Source organism: Chiloscyllium plagiosum, chromosome 4 (genome assembly GCF_004010195.1).
Source record: "Chiloscyllium plagiosum isolate BGI_BamShark_2017 chromosome 4, ASM401019v2, whole genome shotgun sequence".
NCBI lineage: Eukaryota > Metazoa > Chordata > Chondrichthyes > Orectolobiformes > Hemiscylliidae > Chiloscyllium > Chiloscyllium plagiosum.
The window spans coordinates 69,689,714-69,713,010 of NC_057713.1; the positions used below are offsets into that span (position 1 = coordinate 69,689,714).

The 23,297-nt window shown below is 44.4% G+C and overlaps 1 protein-coding gene across 1 annotated transcript; it reads left to right on the forward strand.

Moving 5' to 3' along the window:
• The first annotated feature begins 2,629 nt into the window (after window positions 1-2,629).
• Window positions 2,630-23,290, forward strand: LOC122549112 (patatin-like phospholipase domain-containing protein 2). Its single transcript, XM_043688397.1, has 6 exons — window positions 2,630-2,917; window positions 5,176-5,570; window positions 6,469-6,534; window positions 12,789-12,995; window positions 16,009-16,069; window positions 23,018-23,290. The coding sequence occupies exons 2-6, from the start codon at window positions 5,199-5,201 to the stop codon at window positions 23,269-23,271; spliced, it is 960 nt and encodes a 319-aa protein (XP_043544332.1). The 5' UTR covers window positions 2,630-2,917; window positions 5,176-5,198; the 3' UTR covers window positions 23,272-23,290.
• Window positions 23,291-23,297: the final 7 nt, after the last annotated feature.

The following is a 23,297-nucleotide window of genomic DNA, read 5'->3' on the forward strand; positions in this document are numbered from 1 at the left end:
CACTTGTGATGCCAAAGTATATAAGGCTGTGGGCCTAGTGCTGAAAAATAGGATTAGAATACTTAGGTGGTTGATTTTGACAGGTGTGGATATGATGGGCGAAAGGGCCTTCTTTGTATACCTCGATAACTGTCATGTAGCCCTGTTGATTATGATTTTGCAATAGATTTTGGCTCCCAGGAGAAGTGTAGCTAGTCACTGTAATCACCCACTGTGTCCCATGGTGCTGAGGTACTGGGTTGGTCATTGAAGCTACACAGTGGAGAATACAACATGTTGACTTGTGTCTAAAGATCAAATCTTGATTCTGTCCATTGAGAGTGTTGGTCAGCTCCAATCATTGAAGTCCGAGGGTGTTTCCTTTATAACTGAGAGGAAACAATCCCAATTCCAACCCTGATTCCTGTTTGCTTCTCCATCATGATCTTCCTGATGGAAAACCCAGCGAAGGTGACAGCTAAGTGGATTACTTTTTGTTTCTCCACAAGCCATGGTCTGAATGCGCTGCCCTGTGCTGTATAAGATGGATGTTAGCAGTGGGGATGATCTATTCCAAACCTTTCTCTGGGTTATCAAAAACAAAAGCAGAAGTTGCTGGAAAAGCTCAGCAGGTTTGGCAGCATCTGCAAAGAGAATTCAGCGTTAATATTTTGGGTCCAATGACCCTTCCTCAGAACCTTTCTCTGTGTTGTTTGAACCTGATTTTTGTCGTGTTTTGGCTTCATTCTGGATCTGAGCCTTTCACTTCTTTGATCTTTTTTTCTCATTATTCCCTTTCGACGTTATTGCTCCCCTCTCGGGCACTTTGTTCATTACTCCCCCACCTTTGGGATTCCTCAGTTTTCCTAATTTCCTGCTGCTGTGCCAGTCTTACTTCCTCAAACCCCACAGTTCCTCTCTGTCTTTCTTGGCACTGTCTGAAAGACTCATTGAGGCTCTCGTCACTGCCTCGTGTGGAGAATCTTCAGAATTGCCCCAGACTGTACAGTTGTCATCCTCACTAGCCCATGTGACCACACTCTTGCCAGTCCCTTCCCATTCCTACTCTCCACACTAACAACGTGGACTCTCAGTTCATCACACCCATCTCAGCAACTCCCTTAGAATATCCCTTCACAAGCGTTTTGCTTGATGGAAATTTATAATGGGAGATTTCAATAACATCACGGCCTGGTCGGGATGCTGTAGATACAATAGGTGATGCCAGTGACCCACTTCCTGAAGCCTTGCAGCCTGGCAACATGCCTTTTATCACCAAGTTTGATGAGTCCCTCTCTGGGCTTCATTACCTCAGAGCTGAAACTTTATTGCTGGAACAGCACAGCAGGTCAGACAGCATCTAGGGAAAAGGAGATTCGACGTTTCGGGCACATGCCCTTCCTCAGGAATGGGATTACAAGGATGCCTTCCTTGAAGAAGCTCTCTGCCTTTCTCCTCCTTCATTACCTCAGAGCATTGCTGCTGGTTTCACACCTCTCAAATTTCTTGTTCTCTATCACACCCCCAATCATCAAAGCTTCTCAATGACATATTCACTGCTTTCTTCCTTCATCTTTTATGCCAAGCACTTTCTGGTCCTCAGTGATTAAAATGTCCTCCTTAGATCATCGTGTCCTTTCTCTCTTGAATTCATGCTTTTCCCTAAATCTCTCTCTCCATTTAAACTGCCCAGAATATTTGCTCAGGTTGTCTCCTGTTGATCAAACACTTCAGGCTGTTATTTGTATCCTGCTTCCTGTGTAAACCGAATGTCAAACCGATGGAAATGAAACGCCTATCTGAGCCACTTGCACTGACACATTCAACATCCCACCTGTCCAGTCTTTGAGCCTCTGTTCATCATGTTTCATGTTTGACTATTCACCCTATCCATGCCCCTCATGATTTTATAAACCTCTATAAGGTCACCCCTCAGCCTCTGATGCTTCAGGGAAAACAGTCCCAGCCTATTCAACCTTTCCCTATAGTTCAAAGCCTCCAATCCTGATAACATCCTTGTAAACCCTCTCAACATCTTTTCAAGTTTAACAACGTTTTTCCTACAGCAAGGAAACCAGAACGGAATATCATATTCCAATGTTCTGCCCTGCCAGAATTGAGACTCTGTCCTCCATCAAATCTGCTGTCGTCATCCAAATCCACAAACAAACACTTCTTATCTGCTCTGTCTACAAACTACCACTGTCCCATTTCCATCCTCCCTTAACCTCCAAGAAATACCTGACAACACTGTCACCTCTCAAATCCATCCCCGCTTCTGCAACTTCCTGCTTTGAATTTCTCGAACATATTTCCACATCTGCCACTGTGCTGAAACAAACTCACATGTGATACCCCCTCTGACTGTATTGATGGTGAACAATCCCTCTTCATCAATCTCCTGTCGTGGGGGAGGGGGAGGTGAATTGAATTATTTTCACTATCTTTCTCCCCTGTTGGCTATTTTCTATATTTCTCTATCTCTGTTCACGTCTTGTCAGTTCACTGAAGATATATTTTCGGCTCATTCTATTTCCGAAAAACTCATTATCTGTGATGCTTTCTTTTTCAACTTGTCAGAATTTCATTTCAGACTCGAAGAGCAAACGTGAGGAAGAAGATTATATTTATGAACGGAAGCATGCTGCCACAATAATTTCTGACTTCATACGTTTCAGTTAATATTTATCCTCCCACTTCTATAGCTCTCGAGTGGACACTTGACCTACGTCAAAATTAAACCTCAATGTTTTCTTTGCACCAGTTAATTTGAACACACAAATGTAGAATTTAGTCTAAGATCCTGGAATGCTCCAGGGATTTGGCAGCACCTATGGACTGAGTCGGATTAATGTCTCAAGTCAGTTGCCTTTCATCTGTGGCCAGATCTGCTGAATATTTCTCGCATTTTCTGCTTTCAGATTTCCAGCATTTCGATTTTGTACTTAACTGTTTTGCGGGTACACAGCCCTGCTACCTTTGCAGTAAAATCGAGAGTAAAAGCAAACTTGACCAGGTCGGGGTTCTCCTGTGTCACTTTGCTCCTCACTTCAGTTTGGATGTATTGATCTGCCAGTTCTTTGAAGGAATTGTAGCTGATGTCCTGGAAGAATGTGGAAAGCAACACATCTCCTTGGAGCTGTCAGAGATAAATGAGAAATGAGGAACTCAGTGAGACTTTGTGACTGAAACTACAGATTTTATATGAACAATCTTAATTTATAATAAACTAATCAAAGCAAAGTTATTAATAATTACATATACAGCAAAAGACGGGCAAATACAGAATATTTCTCCTGTTATACAAATGTGTCCACATCTTATTTAAAAAAATCAGCTTTTGGCACATTTTCTGTCATTCAATCTTTGCTACCTGTTGCTGTGCCACAATCACATCTTTTGTATAATTCTTCTCAGATTCCTCTGTCCACTCTGATAATGGAAACTGTCTTTGGAAACATTGGATCAACTTCATCTTTAAGAGGAAAAACTTCCTTTCAGCCCAGCCAAGGAATTTTCCAGGGTCAGTGTATATCAGATCTATGCTTTCAATTGTGAACCACAAAACGTTAGTATCTAAGTTCAGCAGCTCATAGGGAAGGCAAATGGAATGTTGGCCTTTGTTTCAAAGGAGAAAGTGAGGGCTGCAGATGCTGGAGATCAGAGCTGAAAAATGTGTTGCTGGAAAAACGCAGGAGGTCAGGCAGCATCCAAGGAGCAGGAGAATCGACGTTTCGGGCATAAGCCCTTCTTCGGAAATGAGGAGGGTGTGCCAAGCAAGCTAAGATAAAAGGTAGGGAGGAGGGACTTGGGGGAGGGGCATTTGGAATGCGATAGGTGGAAGGAGGTTAAGGTGAGGGTGATAGGCCGGAGAGGGGATGGGGACGTTGATGTCAGGAAGAAGATTGAAGGTCAAGAAGGCGGTGCTGAGTCTGAGAGTTGGGACTGAGATAAGGTGGGGGGAGGGGAAATGAGGAAGCTGGAGAAATCTGCATTTATCCCTTGTGGTTGGAGGGTTCCCAGGGGAAGATGAGGCACTCTTCCTCCAGGCGTCGTGTTGCCATGGTCTGGCGATGGAGGAGGCCAAGGACCTGCATATCCTTGGTGGAGTGGGAGGGGGAGTTAAAGTGTTCAGCCATAGGGCGGTTGGGTTGGTTGGTCCGGGTGTCCCAGAGGTGTTCTCTGAAACGTTCTGCAAGTAGGTGGCCTGTCTCCCTAATGTAGAGGAGGCCACATCGGGTGCAGCAGATGCAGGAAATGATGTGTGTGGAGGTGCAGGTGAATTTGTGACGGATATGGAAGGATCTCTTGGGGCCTTAGAGGGAAGTGAGGGGGGAGGTGTGGGAGCAAGTTTTGCATTCCTTGTGGTTGCAGGGGAAGGTGTCGGGAGTGGAGGTTGGCTTGATGGGGGGTGTAGACCTGACGAGGGAGTCGCGGAGGGAGTGGTCTTTCCGGAACGCTGATAGGGGAGGGGAGGGAAATATATGTTGGGTGGTGGGGTCTGTTTGGAGCGCCTCATCTTCCGCTTAGGAACCCTCCAATCACCTTATCTCAGTCCCAGCCCTCAGACTCAGCACCGCCTTCTTGACCTGCAATCTTCTTCCTGACCTCTCCGCCCCCACCCCTCTCTGGCCTATCACCCTCACCTTAACCTCCTTCCTCCTATTGCATTCCCAACGCCCCTCCCCCAAGTCCCTCCTTCCTACCTTTTATCTTAGCCTGCTTGGCACACCTTCCTCATTCCTGAAGAAGGGCTTATGCCCGAAACGTCGATTCTCCTGCTCCTTGGATGCTGCCTGACCTCCTGCACTTTTCCAGCAACTCATTTTTCTGCCCAGAATTTCATTTCAGACTCAAAGAGCAAACGTGAGAAAGAAGATTATATTTATGAACGGAAGCATGCTGCCCCAAACATTTCTGACTTCATACGTATCAGTTAATATTTATCCTCCCACTTCTATAACTCTCGAGTGCACACTTGACCTGCGTCAAAATTAAACCTCAATGTTTTCTTTGCACCAGTTAATTTGAACACACAAATGTAGAATTTAGTCCAAGATCCTGGAATGCTCCAGGGATTTGGCAGCACCTATGGACTGAGTCGGATTAATGTCTCAGGTCTGTTGCCTTTCATCTGTGGCCAGATCTGCTGAATATTTCTCGCATTTTCTGCTTTCAGATTTCCAGCATTTCAATTTTGTACTTAACTGTTTTGCTAGATGATTTTCCTATTTCAAATGGAAGATTTGCAAAATCCCCCAAATCCAGCCTTTAGAGTTTATTGTGTTCTGTCACGAATGATTCTTTTCCTTTCATGGACTCCCGTCACTCTTGTATCCATTTCTGACCGTGTTCCAGACCATTTCTACCAGAGCCTCAAGCGAATTGCTAGACTGTCAAGGAGATGGTTCCTTGGACCGATCCACCCTTTAGTGAACCTACTGCAGATTGTACGCAAAAGTTTGGTGGAGAATCTTCCCAAGAATGCCCATGAACTTGCCTGTGGGAGACTTTTCATCTCCCTCACCCGGGTGTCTGATGGACAGAACGTCCTGGTCTCTGACTTCACTTCCAACGAGGAACTTGTCCAGGTAACAATCTACTTTTTCTCAGCTGATGTTCAGGTTGAAAGTGTTAGGGCTTTGGGGAACTTTTCTGACTGTGCAGAATGTTTGCACGTTATACCAAGCACATCCTGCCTTTGCCCCACTTCTCACTGTCCTTTCGACCCCCTCCAGATGCGTACTCTCGTTGAGGGTTTGGTTCCATGGTATGGGGACACCCTCATTTACGTTTGAATGGACGGATACGGTTAACCACAGAAATCGTTACAAGGAAAAGGTCTTCATATACAGTTGTCTAGGTCTGGTCCAAGACATTGTAATCCATCATGCATTTATTCTCCCCCTGCCCCCATTCTTTCACTCTCCCTCTCCATTCTCCTCGAGTTACTGCCTTCAGGCACTGTTTAACTGGAAAGGCTTTTTATGTCACCTGCTGACTCACTGGCTCGGTGCCTAGAACATGCCATTCTTGTCCTTGCAGCTTATCATTCCGTAATGTTTGTTTCTTTATATTCTAACCTCATTTGTGATTGCACAGAAATTCCTTACACTTTAACATTTTAATTTGAGCTTGTATAAGTGACTTTAATGTTGAGAAACTGTTAGTAAAATGATTAGAATTGTTAGGGTCTATTATCTGTTTTTAGATTGTCCACATCCTGGAACCTATTTGATTGGATATTTTCTATCTTACCCATCCTCAGTTACCCATCTTGTCTTATCTTATTCATCTTACCCATCTTATACTTCACAACCACCTGATGAAGGAGCAGCGCTCCGAAAGCTAGTGCTTCAATTAAACCTATTGGACTATAACCTGGTGTTGTGTGATTTTTAACTTTGTACATCCTCAGTTGAATTGTAAAAGATGAAGACTTGATAATGTCATGAAGATAAGTAACAAATGTATCTCTCCTTCACACAGGCATTGCTGTGTAGCTGTTTTGTTCCTATTTACTGTGGCCTGATCCCTCCAGCTTTCCGTGGTGTGGTATGTAGTCACTGACCCATTCTGGAGACTGTGCTGCAGCTTTGTGGCTGGAAAAATATTTTTTGCCTTTTAGTAACAGAAGACAAAAGGACCCATTCTATTGACTCCTTCAAAGAGAAATTCATTTATCCCACCTCCCAATCTTTCCCAGCATCACTGAAAGATTGTTCTTCAAGTATTTATTCAATTCACTTTCAAAGATGCCACTGATTCTGGACTCAATACACTCCAAGCAGTGCATTCCAAACCCTCGACACTATTGAGAATTAAATCCTTGAGTTCCTGCTGGTTCTTTTGTCAACTGCTTTTACCTTGTGATCTCAAATAGTGACTGACAGTTGGATATGGTTCTTGTTTGTTCATAGTTCATAGTTATGTTTGTTCTATCCAAAACCCCGTCATGATTTTGAGCTTCTCTAACAAATCTGCACTTGGCCTTCTCTATTCTGAAGAAAACAATTCCAATTTCTCCCATCTGTCCACTCATTTGAAACCCCCTCACCCTACAAGCTGTTCTGGTAAATCCCTCCTATACTTTTCCCGAGTGTAGTGCCCAGATGGACATAGCACTTTACCTGAAGGCATGTTTTGTATCAGTATGGAATGCCTTCCTAATTTTTGACATTTTATCCTGATTTCCAAAGGTCTGTGGTTTATTTAATGGCATTGTCAACCTGTCCTGCCACCTCTGACTTGTGCTCAAAACCCTCCATGTTTCTGTGTACTTTTTAGAGTCACATCATTTAACACATGGACTGTCTTTCTTTGTCCTTTGTAATGAAAATATACCATCCCTCTGCCTTGAATTTAGTCGTCCCTGTGTTTGCTCATTCCACCTGTCTGTCAGCGTCCTGTTAGCTATAACTGGAGTACTATGACCAGCCCTGGGTGCCACATTTTATGTAAGGTGCATTCACCGGGAATGGAGTGCAGGAGAGAGTGACCAGAATGCCACCTGGACTCTAATTGTTAAATTATCGGGAGTGATTAAATAAACTTGGGCTGTACTCGCTGAACTTTGGAAGATTAGGGGGTGATCTGATTGAATTTTTAAGGAAAAGGTTAAGATCGATAGAGAGAAACCCGTCAGTTGGACAGAGTGTCAAAGTTTATATCAGGGACTAGACGGTGAAAATGTTAGAACCAGACATGTCAAGTGTGAAATTAGGAAACATGAAGCAAACAGGGTGACAGCATTTGAAACACTCTTCCACACGTTTCAGTTGATGTCAAATCAACTTCAGAACTGAGGTTGTTAACATCCTCAATACCATTCAAAATCCAACAGCTATGGAGTTAGATAGAAAATCAACCATGATCATATTGAATAAGGTGGAACCGGCTTGAAAGACTAAGTGACTTTTTCTTGTCTCTATACCCAGGATAAAGTGAAGCAAGTATCTAGCACATGACTGGCAGTACACTGGTCACATGAGCAACTTCCATTTTAAATGTGGTAATAGGAATTTAAAGTCGAAAAAAATAACGAAAACAGTGAATTTGACAACAGGAAGTATGGTGCTGTGGACAGGAAATGCATGCAGATAGACACTTTAAATATGGGTAGTCAAAGGCAGGGGAGGCTACAAAGCATTTAAATTATTTAATAAGAAATTAATTATTTTCAAGACTTCGAACTTGTATCATTAGATCATGTAATGCAAAATGTCTGTCTTAATTTTAAACAATGTGTTTAAGGATCTTAAAGTTAGTGAAATTCCAGGTTCTACCCAGGGTCTTGGCTTGAGACTTTCATTTTTCCTCCTTTTCTGATTTTCTGCCTGTTCTCCTTAAGGACCTTTGACTCTTCCTGGTGTCTCTGTGATCTATTGTAAATATTAAGTCTGTGCAGCTTGGTTGCTCCCAGTTACCATGCCTCAGGGTCTGTTTGTGGTCTGTGTATCTGCAGATTGCTGGATGAGAAACATGTATCGATCGCTATGCTTTACAAAGAGAGGATTTAGCCTGTCAATGTTAATCCTGTTGTTTCCCATTTCTTGCTCTGAGCCACATGATCCCATGGCGTCCTTGTGCTCTTAATATGCCATTCTATTCACTGGTGCCTGAAATCAACATTGTAGGTCACATTAACTCGACTCTGTGCTGTTTTTAAAGGTCTTTGTGTTTGTTTATGGTGTTTTGGATTTTCTTGAGTTTTTTTATAAATTGATTGCTCTGCTGTTTTCAGTAAATGGTGTGGAGAATCTGATAGAGGGTAACATTTCCTGCCCCCCTCACATCAGGTGCTGATGGGAAAAGACCATGTCAGAATGTTATAGGCACCAACAACAACCAAAACGTTATGATGCCCTGTTGGGTTGATAATTTACTCAATCCTGTCCTGTCTCCATATTTAAGTGTTAGAATGTGAAACCTTTAATTCCCATCGAATGAAGTTATACCTGTGCGTACATCTTTCTGTTTTCAGCCCCCATTCTATGCTGCCAAATACATTCTCTTCCCCACTGGGAAAGTAACATTCTTGGATTAAGCTTTTTGATCATCTTTTCCTCATCTGTTCTGCAATGGCCTGATTCCACTGTGACTAAATGGATTAAACTGGTGTGTTTAATCTGCGAGGGAGCCAGTGGTGCTGATCAAGGGGCCCTCCAGTGGTGAACTATACTGTCTGTGAGACCCGAAATATCGCAACAGGGAGAAAACAACATTCCCAATTGTAAACAATTTGGGGAGGAGTTGCCAGTCACCAAAAAGGTTACCGTTCTGACAGGAACTGTGAAATGCTTTTCTGGATGGACTGCAATGAGGAGCAACTTTGAAACTATCTTCCTCACACACATGACTGGACAAGAGTACCTTGGAGCTAATGCTGACTTTGTAAACTTTCTTAGAATTAGGTTTTATTGTCCCGTGTACTCAGGTACAGGTATACAGGAGCACAGTGAAAAATGTACAATATCACTATTCACGGCCCCATCTTAGGTACAAGGTGAATGGCGACAATTAAAGAAAAATGAAGAAATAAGTTAAAAGTCCAACATTACAGCTCTTACCAGTATAATGTAGTGAGTAAGAAATAAAGTTAAAATTCCAAATTACAGTCCTGTTTTAGCCATTGGGCCTGCAGTCACTCCATGCTGAGTTTCCCCATAATGGCTCAATCCCTGGGCCTCTGCACTGCTGACCACCATCTGGGCTCACCAGCTGTCTTGCCATAGACCACCAGAGTCCCACTCTGGTGCCACTCCAGGGCCCTAGCCACTTCCGTGATGCCGCTGACTACCAGAGTCTTCCTTGGCGCACTAACCACCTCATGGCTGACGGGCAAAGACCCCGCTCTGGGCCCCCAGCCACTGCTATTGCCACCGCTGCCTCCACAACCAAGCTCCCTCTCGAACGTAAGTGGAGAGGCAAAAAAACTAAAGAAAACTAAAAAAGAAAGGGAAAAGAGCAAATAAAGAAGAAAGAAGGTGTGCACCCCTTCCAAGATGGCAGTAGAGAATGGCTCCTGAGCTGGTGCTTGTCCACTCGGGTAGCTTTTCTTTCTTCTTCATTCTCCTTCTACCATCATTCCCTCAGGATTGAAGTTGGACGCTGGTGTGGAAAGTCTATTAGAATATCCTCAAGTTACTGAGTGAGCAACTTTATCTTTACCTGCCAGATCTCTAACTCATTAAACTACATATTATGCATGGCCAGTTTGCCTGTTGATCACTTAACACAAATTGCATTTAAATAAAGTGTTAAAACAGTAGCAACTGTATTAATATAGCACTTTTAACACTAAAAGATATTTGATATGAGCATTAAAAGCTAGGCGAATGGTGACCATGTGCAGAAATAAGAAGAGAGATTGTCATGTGACCCATCTACTGACGCAGCAGCAGTAAGGACCTTGATCAAGTGAACAACTTCAGCCTCCGAGAGAACCTCTCACTCCACATGAGGTTCTTTCTGAGTCATGGTGCAAAGTTGTAACTGATATGTTCCATTATTTCATGGTAGCTATATCACCAAAATCCCCTTTGTGAACCAACTCCAAGACACCACTAGTGCAGCAGTCATTGACACATTAATGGTACTATTCAGGATGTTTGGTATTTTCCCAACACATTGCCTGCAGTACACTGTACCTTTCCAGGTTGTCCAGGAAGTGGGGTGTTCAACAAGCCAGCTCTCCCCTCACTTCCCTCAATCTAATGGTCTTGGAGAAGGTACTGTTTGTCATGCACTGTCTATGATCATTAAACACAAACTTGTTTACCAAGATTTCAGGTAGTCATGTTAAATCTACATGGCACTTCTCAAGGTTTACCCTCACTGGTGGCTACACTCTGTTGCTCCATCACCCAACCACATATACATGTTACCTTGTTGAAAAGAAAGAAGAAAATGATACAACACAGTCAGTGAGCATGTAGACAATTATCTCAACTTGAGCCAGGATAACTCCAACATCTTCATATGGATACGCGAGTTTGTGAAGAGACATCACAATATTGTTTACAGGCCAGGGTGTGAGACATTGGTGTAAGCAATGATTTCATCCTCCAGTGAAACAGATGATACAGCTGCATTGTATGTGACCAACCATCTATCATACACAATGGATCTTGCAGCCTATGGTGGGGTTTTGTGGGTGAAGAATAGATATTTGAGGTATATGGGGTAATTACATACAATGGAAGGAAACAATTGAAGGGGATCTCCTGGTTATAATGGGATGGTTAAGAATGTAATTAGCTGCGTGCAGTTCAATTGAACATCGAGGCTGTATTTGACTGAATGTCACATCAAGGACCTCTAACATAACTGGGATAAATGGGTATTAAGGGACAGATTCTCCACTGATTAGAGTCATACCTGACACATAGGAAGATGATTGTAATTGTTGGAGGTCAGACATCTCAGCTCCAGGATATATCTACAGGAGTCCCTCAGGGTAGTGTCCTCGGCCCAACAATTTTCAGCTGCTTCATCAATGACCTTCCCTCCAGCATAAGGTCAGAAGTAGGGATATTCGCCAATGATTGCACAGTGTCCAGCACCATTCATGACTCCTCAGATACTGAAGCAGGGCCATGCTCAAATGGAGCAAGATTTGGGCAGTATCCAGGCTTGGGCTGACATTTGAGTCACACAAGCACCAGGCTATGACCATCACTACTAAGAACCAATCTAAACACTGGCCTTTGACATTCAATGGTGTTACCATCACCTAATCTCCCACTATCAACATCCTGGGGGTTACCATTGACAAAGAACTTAACTGGGCTCACCATATAAATATAGCGGCCATAAGAACAGGTCAGAGGTTAGGAATACTGTGGTGAGTAACTCACCTCCTAACTCCCCAAATCCATCTACAAGGCACAAGTCAGGAGTCTGATGGCATACTCCCCACTTGCCTGGATGAAGGCAATTCCAACAATACTCAAGAAGCTTAATACCATCCAGGACAAAGCAGCCTGTTTATTAGCACTATAAACATCCACTCCATCCACCATCAATGCTCAATAGTACATATCTATGGTTATCTACAAGAAGAACTGTAGGATTTCACTCATGATCCTCAGAACACACCTTCCAAACCCATGACCACTTCCATCTAGAAGGACAAGGGCAGCAGATACATGGGAATATTATTACCAGCAAGTTCCCCTCCAAGCCACTCACCATCCTGACTTGGAAATACATCGCTGTTCCTCCACTGTCAATGGGTGAAAATCCCCATACTCCCTCCCTGACATCACTGTCGGTGTACCCACAGCACATGGACTGCAGCAGCTCAAGAAAGCTTGAACCTTCATTCTGTTCAGAACCCTAGAGTGCATTTCTTTATTAAGTGAAGCTAAGCAGAGTCACATAATCCTAAAATCTACATTTGTTGCAGTTAAGAAAGATAGTACAATATTAGATTGACCAGTGATTATACATTGTGTGATTATAACTACGTAATCTTGAAATGTTAATTTCTCTTCTAATCAGAACTGTTTCCTGAAAAATGTTTCATTTATTGAAACGTGAGAGAATTCTAAGCTCCCGGTGATTGGGGTGAGGGGATCAGGTTAAAGGAATAAAATAGTTAACCTGAGCCCCCAACCCGATTGCAAACTTGCTTGCTTCTGTTTTTACTCTGCGAGATTTCAAAGCATTTGAACAACTTGTACTGGAGAGTCCAGTTTTATTTTTTAATATTTTAACAAGGCCCAGGGAGTGCAATCAATGGTGAGTCTGGGTTGGACCATGCTTTGGGTGACAGTGAATGTTAGTATCTGCGATTCCTTTGGCAGCGATATGTTGACGGAGGGTTTACCAACATGCAGCCTTTAGACGATGCGAGAAACACCATCACCATTTCACCGTTTGCAGGAGAGATGGATATTTGTCCCAGGAACGCTGCTGACTGCTTCCTCATCTGGTTTGGGAAATGTAGCTTCGTGTTATCGCCTGAGAACCTGCATCGTGTTTCATCCGCTCTCTTCCCACCTCAATCTAAGGTAACCCGACACCCATGAGACCCTCTTCCACATTCTGTTCCCTACCTTCTCACCTCCTTTCGAAAACAGTCAATGGATGGCCAGCTGACACGAGGCCATTGTCATCTTCCTATCCCTTTCTCTCTGCCTTCTAGCCTCTGGTGAAAGGACTGCTCCCAGCACTGTGACTGAGTTTAATCTTGGGTAATAAGGCTGGGCAAGTGGTTGAAGTAGCAATGGGGAGCAGTTTGAGCCAGCGATCATAACAAACTTAAATCTAACAGAGTTATAGAAAGGGACAAGAATGGGCTTGAAATCAAAGTTGTAAACTAGCGGAAAGCTGGTGTTAATAAGATCAGGCATGATTTGGCCAGAGTGGATTGGGAATAGGTACTTTCAAGTAAACCTGTCTCAGAACAATGGGATATATTTAGAATCTAGAGTCATAGAGATGTACAGCACGGAAACAGACCCTTCGGTCCAACCCGTCCATGCTGACCAGATATCCCAATCCAATCTAGTCCCACCTGCCAGCACCCGGCCCATATCCCTCCAAACCCTTCCTATTCATATACCCATCCAAATGCCTCTGAAATGTTTAATTGTACCAGCCTCCACCACTTCCTCTGGCAGCTCATTCCAAACACGTACCACCCTCTGCGTGAAAACGTTGCCCCTTAGGTCTCATTTATATCTTTCCCCTCTCACCCTAAACCTATGCCCTCAAGTTCTGGACTCACCAACCCCAGGGAAAAGACTTTGCCTATTTACCCTATCCATACCCCTCATCATTTTGTAAACCTCTATAAGGTCACCCCTCAATCTCCGACACTCCATGGAAAACAGTCCCAGTCTGTTCAGCCTCTCCCTATAGCTCAAATCCTCCAACCCTGGCAACATCCTTGTAAAGCTTTTCTGAACCCTTTCAAGTTTCACAACATCATTCTGATAGGAAAGAGACCAGAATTGCATGCAATATTCCAACAGTGGCCTAACTAATGTCCTGTACAGCTGCAACATGACCTTCCAACTCCTGTACTCAATACTCTGACCAATAAAAAAAACATATCAAACGCCTTCTTCACTATCCTATCTACCTGCGATTCCACTTTCAAGGAGCTATTTCAGAAGGAAATATGGAGAGTACAGGGCTAACGTATTCCAAAGAAGACAAAAGGTGAATTTCAATGGATATGCAGCATTGGGTTAAGAGAAAAAGGGAGGCTTGTGAAGTCTACCGAGGGCTAAAAAAAAGAACAGCAAAGGCTCAAAAGGAGGATAGAGTGTGCAGGAAGGCACTCAACTTTCTGCATCCAATGGGGGTCCCACATGGGTCAGTGTTAGGGACCTTGCTGTTTGTGGTTTGTGTAAATGATTTAGAATCGAATGTAGAAGGGTTGATCAGTAAGTTCGCAGAAATTCCAAGAGTTGAGGGTTATAAATAATGAGGAGGATATCCTCAGATTACAGGAGGATATTGATGGGCTGGTTGGGTTGATCAATAGCAAATAGAGTTCAGTCTGGATAAATGTGAGGTGATACACTTGGGTGGGACAACCTATAGCAAGGAGATACATGATGAGCAGTAGGACCCTGGGAAGCACTGAGGATCAGAGGGACCTCGGTGTACAGGTACACCACTCCCAAAAGATATCAGCACAGGTGGGTAAAGTAGTTCAGAAGGCAAATAGGTTCCTTGCCTTTTATAAGCCGAGGCATAGAGTTTAAGAGCAAGGAGGTGATGCTGAATGGCATAAAAAGTTTGTTGGGTCACAGCTAGAGTATTGTGTGGAGTTCTGACCCCACATTATAGGAGGGAAGTGGTAGCACTGGAGAGGATGCAGAGGAGATTTACCAGGATGTTCCCTGGGCTAGGGATTTCCGTTATGGAGACAGATTGGACAAACTGGGATTGTTTTCTTAGAGCAGAGGAGGTTGAGAGAAGACATTATTGGGATGCATACGCTGATGAGGGACATTGATCGGGAAGACAGGAAGAAATGTTTCCCTTTGATGGAGGGATCAGTGACCAAGGGGCAGAATGTTTACAGGAGTTGTGAGGAAAAATGTTTTCACCCAGCGGGTGATGGGAATCTGGATCTCAGTGCCTGTAAGGATCGACGAGGGAGAAACCCTCAGCATTTAAGGAGTATTTAGATTATACACTTTCATTGCCAAGGAATACCAGGCCATGGGCCAAGTGCTGGAAAATGGGATTAGAATAGTTAGGTGGTGGCTTTTGATTGGAGCGCACACGATGGGCCGAAAAACCTTCCTCCGTGCTGGAGATCTGTCTGACTCCATGACTTTTCTCCTGTCCCTGAATCACAAAGTCTCAGAATTACTTCGGTGCAAAAGAAGGCTATTTGGCCCATCATGCCTGCCCTGTCTCTGTGATCTAATCAGTTGTTAATAGCAAGTCTGGCTCCATTGTCTCGGGCCAGTTCCCTCTCATTTCCCCACACCATTATTATCCAAAAGACAATACAATGTCCTCTTCAATAGCCTCAACTGAACCTCCCTTCAACACATTTCCAGGCAGTGCACCCCAGACCCCAACTGTGTGAAAACATTTTCTTTCATGTCATCTATACCTTGTTAGTCCTGTTTGGAGGGTTAGTGGAATTGAGTGGAGATTGGTGATGCAGTGAGCTTAAGCAGTGCTTTGTTGGGTAGGTTGTCCATTGGGAGCATCGCTGTGGCTTTTCTCTGGAATGGTTATAGTGATGACCTACACCACCTGCTGCAGATTCATGTGAATCGGGGCTGTACGTTGTGACACTCTGATTGTGCCCCTCGCCCAGGCCAGAAAGAGCAGGTTCAGTTCCACTTGCCCTGGAGCTGTGCATTAAGATGGCCAAATGGGCTGATCAGACTTGGAGCCTTCCATGCCTGTCTGTGCCAGTGAAGTGCCACTCCCTCCTGACGTGGGAATGAGTGGTTAGTGGCTCACTGCCCAGTGAAGCAGGAAGCAGCTCCTGGTGGTTCTTTGGCCTGTGTGTGGAACCTGTAACAGTGACATTTTGTGTTTCAGATTCTGCGGAGGTTTCTCTGGAATGGTTATCGTGATGCCCTGCACTACTTGCTGCAGAATGGTGAGTCTGGATTCATGTGGGTCAGGACTGTAAGTTGTTACAATTCCAGGTGGTGTGCTCACTGAACAAGTCCCATTCCAGAGTGAAACCCAGCTTGTTAGTTCCCATCGTTGCTCCTTTTTAACCATGGAGATCAGTTATTGAACACACAAGTGGCTGCTGGTATACTTTTAACGTGGAATAAGGTGTTTATTAAAGGAGGAAGAATGTGACAGATTACAAAAGACAGTTTGGAAAGAATTAATGACAAACATCATAAAAGGATTCAAGCTCTCACTGTTCTCGATATCCTTCAAGCCTCCTGAACCTCAGTGAAGTGTTAATGTTCTGTCTTTGTGAAGACCCCTTGTTCACAATTGGGTTGCTATAGCTGCATTTAGTTTCCTTTCATTGAATATGCAGCAACTAGATAGTTTCTCTTTCACCTGGTGTCACTCACTGAGAGTCCTAAAGTAGATTGCAATCTAGCTCACAGTCAGTTTAATTTCAGAGCAACCATGAGTTCACTAACATCCAGTGTCAGCATCCCTTCACCCTCTGGCACGTGACACACAATCTGACTTTCCCGAACAGTCTCTTTCTCTGTATCTTTGGACTCCTGTTGCTTGGCAATAGCACGTTTTCTTTCCTCTCATACTTTTTATTAAAATAATGCATTGAAATGTCAACAGAAAGAACTGTGGATGCTGTAAATCAGAAACAGAAACAGAAACCTTAGTCCACTCCTCCTTCACTCACAACAACCCCCCACAGCCCCATGGCACCTTCCCCTGCAACCGTAGAAGGGGTAACACCTGTCCATTTATTTCCTCCCTCCTCAGTATCCAAGGGTCCAGACATACAGCAGCACTTTACCTGCACTTTTTACAATCTAATCTATTGTATTCATAATGTGGTCTCCTCTACACTGGGGCAACTAAGTGAAGACTGGGTGACCGCTATGTAGTACATCTCTGCTCTGCCTGCAAAACAGATCCTGAGCTTCAAGACGCCTGCCACTCCAACACCCCACCCTGTTCCCTGGCCAATATCTCTGTCTCAGGCTTGTTGCAGTGCTCCAGTGAGAGACGAAGAAACTGCAGATGCCAGAATCCAAGGTAGACAAGCAGGAGGCTGGAAGAGCACAGCAGGTTTCTGAAGAAGGGTTCCATCTGAAACATTGACTTCTCCACTTCCTGATGCTGCCTGGCTTGCTGTGTTTGTCCAACCTCCTGCAGTGCCCCAGTGAAGCTCAGCACAAGCTGGAAGAACAGCACCTCATTTTCTGCTTGGGAAGGCTGCAGGAATCTGGACTCACTGTCGAGTTCAACAACTTTAGGGCTTGAGCTCTCCCATGACGTTACCCCAAACTCCATACACCAGGCCTTGTTATCACATGGTCTGCTATTACACACACCCATTGTTTTCCATTAACAGTCCCCATTAACAGCTATTTGCCCTCCTAACCAGATCGTTATTGACTCCTTTGTTTGTCCAACGGTTCTTTTTGCTCTTTGACTCTCCCCTCACCTATCATTTACTCCTTACCCCCCTCCCGAATCATTAACTCTGCTTTCCCTCCACAGCTGCTGCCAGACCTGCTAAACTTTTCCAGTAATTTCTATTTTTGCAATGAGATGTTAAATCATCCCATGTCACATCAACAAACGATTGGAGACACTGGATATTGCAAAGGCTATGAGCTGTGGTAATGTTCGTTAGCCAAGGAACAGGGTGGTGTGTTGGATCAATCTGAATGATGGGCAACAATGAAGTGAAGAATAGGGTGATCTTGCTTTAATTGTATGGGGCTTTGATAAGACCACATCTGGAGAAGTATGTTGAGGGTTGGATTCCTTGATGAGGGATCGGCTTGTATTGAAGGCAGTTCAGAGAAGATTCAGTCAGCTGATTCTTGGTTGAGTAGATTGGGCCTGTACTGTGGAGTTTAGATTCCTGGTTGAGTAGATTAGGCCTGTACTTTGGGGTTTAGATTCCTGGTTGAGGAGATTGGGCCTGTACTCTGGGGTTTAGATTCCTGGTTAGAGACGAAGAAACTGCAGATGCCAGAATCCAAGGTAGACAAGCAGGAGGCTGGAAGAGCACAGCAGGTTTCTGAAGAAGGGTTCCATCTGAAACATTGACTTCTCCACTTCCTGATGCTGCCTGGCTTGCTGTGTTTGTCCAACCTCCTGCAGTGCCCCAGTGAAGCTCAGCTCAAGCTGGAAGAACAGCACCTCATTTTCTGCTTGGGAAGGCTGCAGGATTCTGGACTCACTGTCGAGTTCAACAACTTTAGGGCTTGAGCTCTCCCATGACGTTACCCCAAACTCCATACACCAGGCCTTGTTATCACATGGTCTGCTATTACACACACCCATTGTTTTCCATTAACAGTCTCCATTAACAGCTATTTGCCCTCCTAACCAGATCGTTATTGACTCCTTTGTCTGTCCAACGGTTCTTCTTGCTCTTTGACTCTCCCCTCACCTATCATTTATTCCTTACCCCCCCTCCCGAACCATTAACTCTGCTTTCCCTCCACAGCTGCTGCCAGACCTGCTAAACTTTTCCAGTAATTTCTGTTATTGCATTGAGATGTTAAATCATCCCCATGTCACATCAACAAACGATTGGAGACACTGGATATTGCAAAGGCTATGAGCTGTGGTAATGTTCGTTAACTAAGGAACAGGGTGGTGTGTTGGATCAATCTGAATGATGGGCAACAATGAAGTGAAGAATAGGGTGATCTTGCTTTAATTGTATGGGGCTTTGATAAGACCACATCTGGAGAAGTATGTTGAGGGTTGGATTCCTTGGTGAGGGATCGGCTTGTATTGGAGGCAGTTCAGAGAAGGTTCAGTCAGCTGATTCCTGGTTGAGTAGATTGTGCCTGTACTGTGGGGTGTAGATTCCTGGTTGAGCCTGTACTCTGGGGTGTAGATTCCTGGTTGAGTAGGTTGGGCCTGTACTGGGGAGTTTAGATTAGATTACATTACAATGTGGAAACAGGCCCTTCGGCCCAACAAGTCCACACTGACCCGCTGAAGAGCAACCCACCCATACCCCTACATTTACCCCTTACCTAACACTACGGGCAATTTAGCATGGCCACTTCACCTGACCTGCACATCTTTGGATTGTGGGAGGAAACCGGAGCACCCAGAGGAAACCCACGCAGAGTAGATTGTGCCTGTACTCTGGGGTTTAGATTCCTGGTTGAGTAGATTGTGCCTGTACTCTGGGGTTTAGATTCCTGGTTGAGTAGATTGTGCCTGTACTCTGGGGTTTAGATTCCTGGTTGAGTAGATTGTGCCTGTACTCTGGGGTTTAGATTCCTGGTTGAGTAGATTGTGCCTGTACTCTGGGGTTTAGATTCCTGGTTGAGTAGATTGGGCCTGTACTCTGGGGTTTAGATTCCTGGTTGAGTAGATTGTGCCTGTACTCTGGGGTTTAGATTCCTGGTTGAGTAGATTGTGCCTGTACTCTGGGGTTTAGATTCCTGGTTGAGTAGATTGTGCCTGTACTCTGGGGTTTAGATTCCTGGTTGAGTAGATTGTGCCTGTACTCTGGGGTTTAGATTCCTGGTTGAGTAGATTGTGCCTGTACTCTGGGGTTTAGATTCCTGGTTGAGTAGATTGTGCCTGTACTCTGGGGTTTAGATTCCTGGTTGAGTAGATTGTGCCTGTACTCTGGGGTTTAGATTCCTGGTTGAGTAGATTGTGCCTGTACTCTGGGGTTTAGATTCCTGGTTGAGTAGATTGTGCCTGTACTCTGGGGTTTAGATTCCTGGTTGAGTAGATTGTGCCTGTACTCTGGGGTTTAGATTCCTGGTTGAGTAGATTGTGCCTGTACTCTGGGGTTTAGATTCCTGGTTGAGTAGATTGTGCCTGTACTCTGGGGTTTAGATTCCTGGTTGAGTAGATTGTGCCTGTACTCTGGGGTTTAGATTCCTGGTTGAGTAGATTGTGCCTGTACTCTGGGGTTTAGATTCCTGGTTGAGTAGATTGTGCCTGTACTCTGGGGTTTAGATTCCTGGTTGAGTAGATTGGGCCTGTACTCTGGTGTTTAGATTCCTGGTTGAGTAGATTGGGCCTGTACTCTGGTGTTTAGATTCCTGGTTGAGTAGATTGGGCCTGTACTCTGGTGTTTAGATTCCTGGTTGAGTAGATTGGGCCTGTACTCTGGTGTTTAGATTCCTGGTTGAGTAGATTGGGCCTGTACTCTGGTGTTTAGATTCCTGGTTGAGTAGATTGGGCCTGTACTCTGGGGTGTAGATTCCTGGTTGAGTAGATTAGGCCTGTACTCTGGGGCTTAGATTCCTGGTTGAGTAGATTAGGCCTGTACTCTGGGGTTTAGATTCCTGGTTGAGTAGATTGGGCCTGTACTCTGGTGTTTAGATTCCTGGTTGAGTAGATTAGGCCTGTACTCTGGGGTTTAGATTCCTGGTTGAGTAGATTGGGCCTGTACTCTGGGGTGTAGATTCCTGGTTGAGTAGGTTGGGCCCGTACTCTGGGGTGTAGATTCCTGGTTGAGTAGGTTGGGCCCGTACTCTGGGGTTTAGATTCCTGGTTGAGTAGATTGGACCTGTAGTCTGGGGTTTAGATTCCTGGTTGAGTAGGTTGGGCCTGTACTCTGGGGTTTAGATTCCTGGTTGAGTAGATTGGACCTGTACTCTGGGGTTTAGATTCCTGGTTGAGTAGATTGGGCCTGTACTATGGAGTTTAGATTCCTGGTTAAGTAGGCTGGGCTTGTACTCTGGGGTTTAGAAGAATGAGAGGTGATCTCATTGAAATGTAAGATTCTGAGGGTGATTCAAGAGGTTAAGGAGACAGCTTAAAAACCAGAGTATTTGTTTCCATTTGAAGATATGAGTAATGAAGTAAGACAATTGGTGCCTTGAGGCTGCTCTGTCATTAAATAAGATTGTGGCTGATTTGACTGCAATCTCAAAAATCACATCCTGCTTAACCCTGATAACACGTCACCCCTTTACTTAACAAGAATCTCTGCTTTAAAAATATTCACATATTCTGCCTCCATCTGCCTCCTTTTCAGGAAGAGCAGTACAAAAATTATGATACCTTTGAGAAAATAAATTTGCCTAATCTCTATTTTAAACGGTGACCACTGATCTTTAAGCAATGACCTTTGGTTTGAGATTCTCCCACAAGGGTAAACATCATCTCCCTATCCACTCGGTAAAGCACCCTCAGGATCATAAATGTTTCAATCAAGTCTGCTCTTGCTCTGCTAAACCGCAGTGAATACAAGCCCAGTTTGTCAAACTGAGTCATAAGGCGACTCCTCATTTCATGTGGAGAAAGTGAGGTCTGCAGATGCTGGAGATCAGAGCTGGAAATGTGTTGCTGGAAAAGCGCAGCAGGTCAGGCAGCATCTAGGGAACAGGAGAATCGACGTTTCGGGCATAAGCCCGGTTTAGATTCCTGGTTGAGTAGATTTGGGCCTGTACTCTGGGGTGTAGATTCCTGGTTAAGTAGGCTGGGCTTGTACTCTGGGGTTTAGATTCCTGGTTGAGTAGATTGTGCCTGTACTATGGAGTTTAGATTCCTGGTTGAGTAGATTTGGGCCTGTACTCTGGGGTTTAGATTCCTGGTTGAGTAGATTGTGCCTGTACTCTGGGGTTTAGATTCCTGGTTGAGTAGATTGGGCCTGTACTCTGGAGTTTAGAAGAATGAGAGGTGCTCTCATTGAAATGTAAGATTCTGAGGGTGATTCAAGAGGTTAAGGAGACAGCTTAAAAACCAGGGTGTTTGTTTCCATTTGAAAGTATGAGTAATGAAGTAAGACAACTGGGCGGCACGGTGGCACTGTGGTTAGCACTGCTGCCTCACAGCGCCAGAGACCCGGGTTCAATTCCCGCCTCAGGCGACTGACTGTGTGGAGTTTCCTCGTTCTCCCCGTGTCTGCGTGGGTTTCCTCCGGGTGCTCCGGTTTCCTCCCACAGTCCAAAGATGTGCAGGTCAGGTGAATTGGCCATGCTAAATTGCCCGTAGTGTTAGGTAAGGGGTAAATGTAGGGGTATGGGTGGGTTGCGCTTCGGCGGGGCAGTGTGGACTTGTTGGGCCGAAGGGCCTGTTTCCACACTGTAAGTAATCTAATCTAATCTAAACAACAGGTGCCTTGAGGCTGTCATTAAATAAGATTGTGGCTTATTTGACTGCAATCTCAAAAATCGGTAAACTGCTTCCAATGCATTTATATCATTCCTTAAATAAGGTGACCAAAGCTGTACACAGTGCTCCAAATGTGGTCTCAACAGTGTCCTGTCTAACTGATACGTAACCTCCCTACTTTGGAATCAATTTCTTTCACAATAAATGATGAACTTTCCTGATTATCTGCTATACCTGCAGATGAACCTTATGTGATTCACCTACAAGGATATCCAGATCTCTTTGCATCTCTGAGCTCTGCGATCTCTCACCATTTAGGTAATGTGCTTTTTTTGCTCTTTCTGTCAAAATGGATAATTTCACGTTTTCCTACATTATACTGCATTTCACAAATCGTCAGTCCACTCACTCACTTATATACTTTTGTAGTCTCCTTCACAACTTACTTCTTACCCACCTTTGTGTTGTCAGCGATGATACCTTCTGTCCTATCATCGAGATCATTTATATAATTGGAGGTTGACTGACAGGAAGGAGGCTTGATGAAATATTCAGACCTGGGTGTAGATGGGAGCCAGAGTTATTACCAACTTGATGATGTTACCACCATCTATAATGCCATATCTGTTGGCATTCTCCTTCAAATACGCTTCCATAATGAAATGTTGAAAGCATTTAGTTAATGAAGGTTTAGATGGTTTTTCGACGTTTTGTGACTCATCTGGTCATACATTGAACATATGGATCTCAGCAACAGATGGCCAGATAAAGGTTGGGGAGGCTTTCTATTGTTGCCAAGTCTTGGTCGAAATGCTGTCCTTGTTCCTAGACCTGCTGAGTCCAGATGCCTTGATAGTATCCAAGGTTCTATCAAGTCAGTGCTGTAACCCTCACACTCCCTCACAAAGGGGTGGGCAAGACACCAAGCAGCTGGAACAGGAGACATGCTTCAAGGTTGGCTCTCTCCAAGACAGACCATCTCAACACAAGACCCAGATCCTTGGAGGTACCAATTTCATATTTTACTGGTTATCCTCATTCTCTGAAGGCCCCATTGGTATTTTTCTTTCCACGTATTGTTAGTTAGCTGGTGTACAAAGGACAGTTGC

Bases quoted from the DNA above. Each gene is read 5' to 3' on its own strand.
- LOC122549112 (XM_043688397.1), top strand. From the start codon at position 5,199: ATGATTTTCCTATTTCAAATGGAAGATTTGCAAAATCCCCCAAATCCA. The intron at 5,571-6,468 runs GTAACAATCTAC...TCCTTCACACAG, and splicing joins CCAACGAGGAACTTGTCCAG to GCATTGCTGTGTAGCTGTTT. The intron at 16,070-23,017 runs GTGAGTCTGGAT...CCTTGTTCCTAG, and splicing joins GCACTACTTGCTGCAGAATG to ACCTGCTGAGTCCAGATGCC.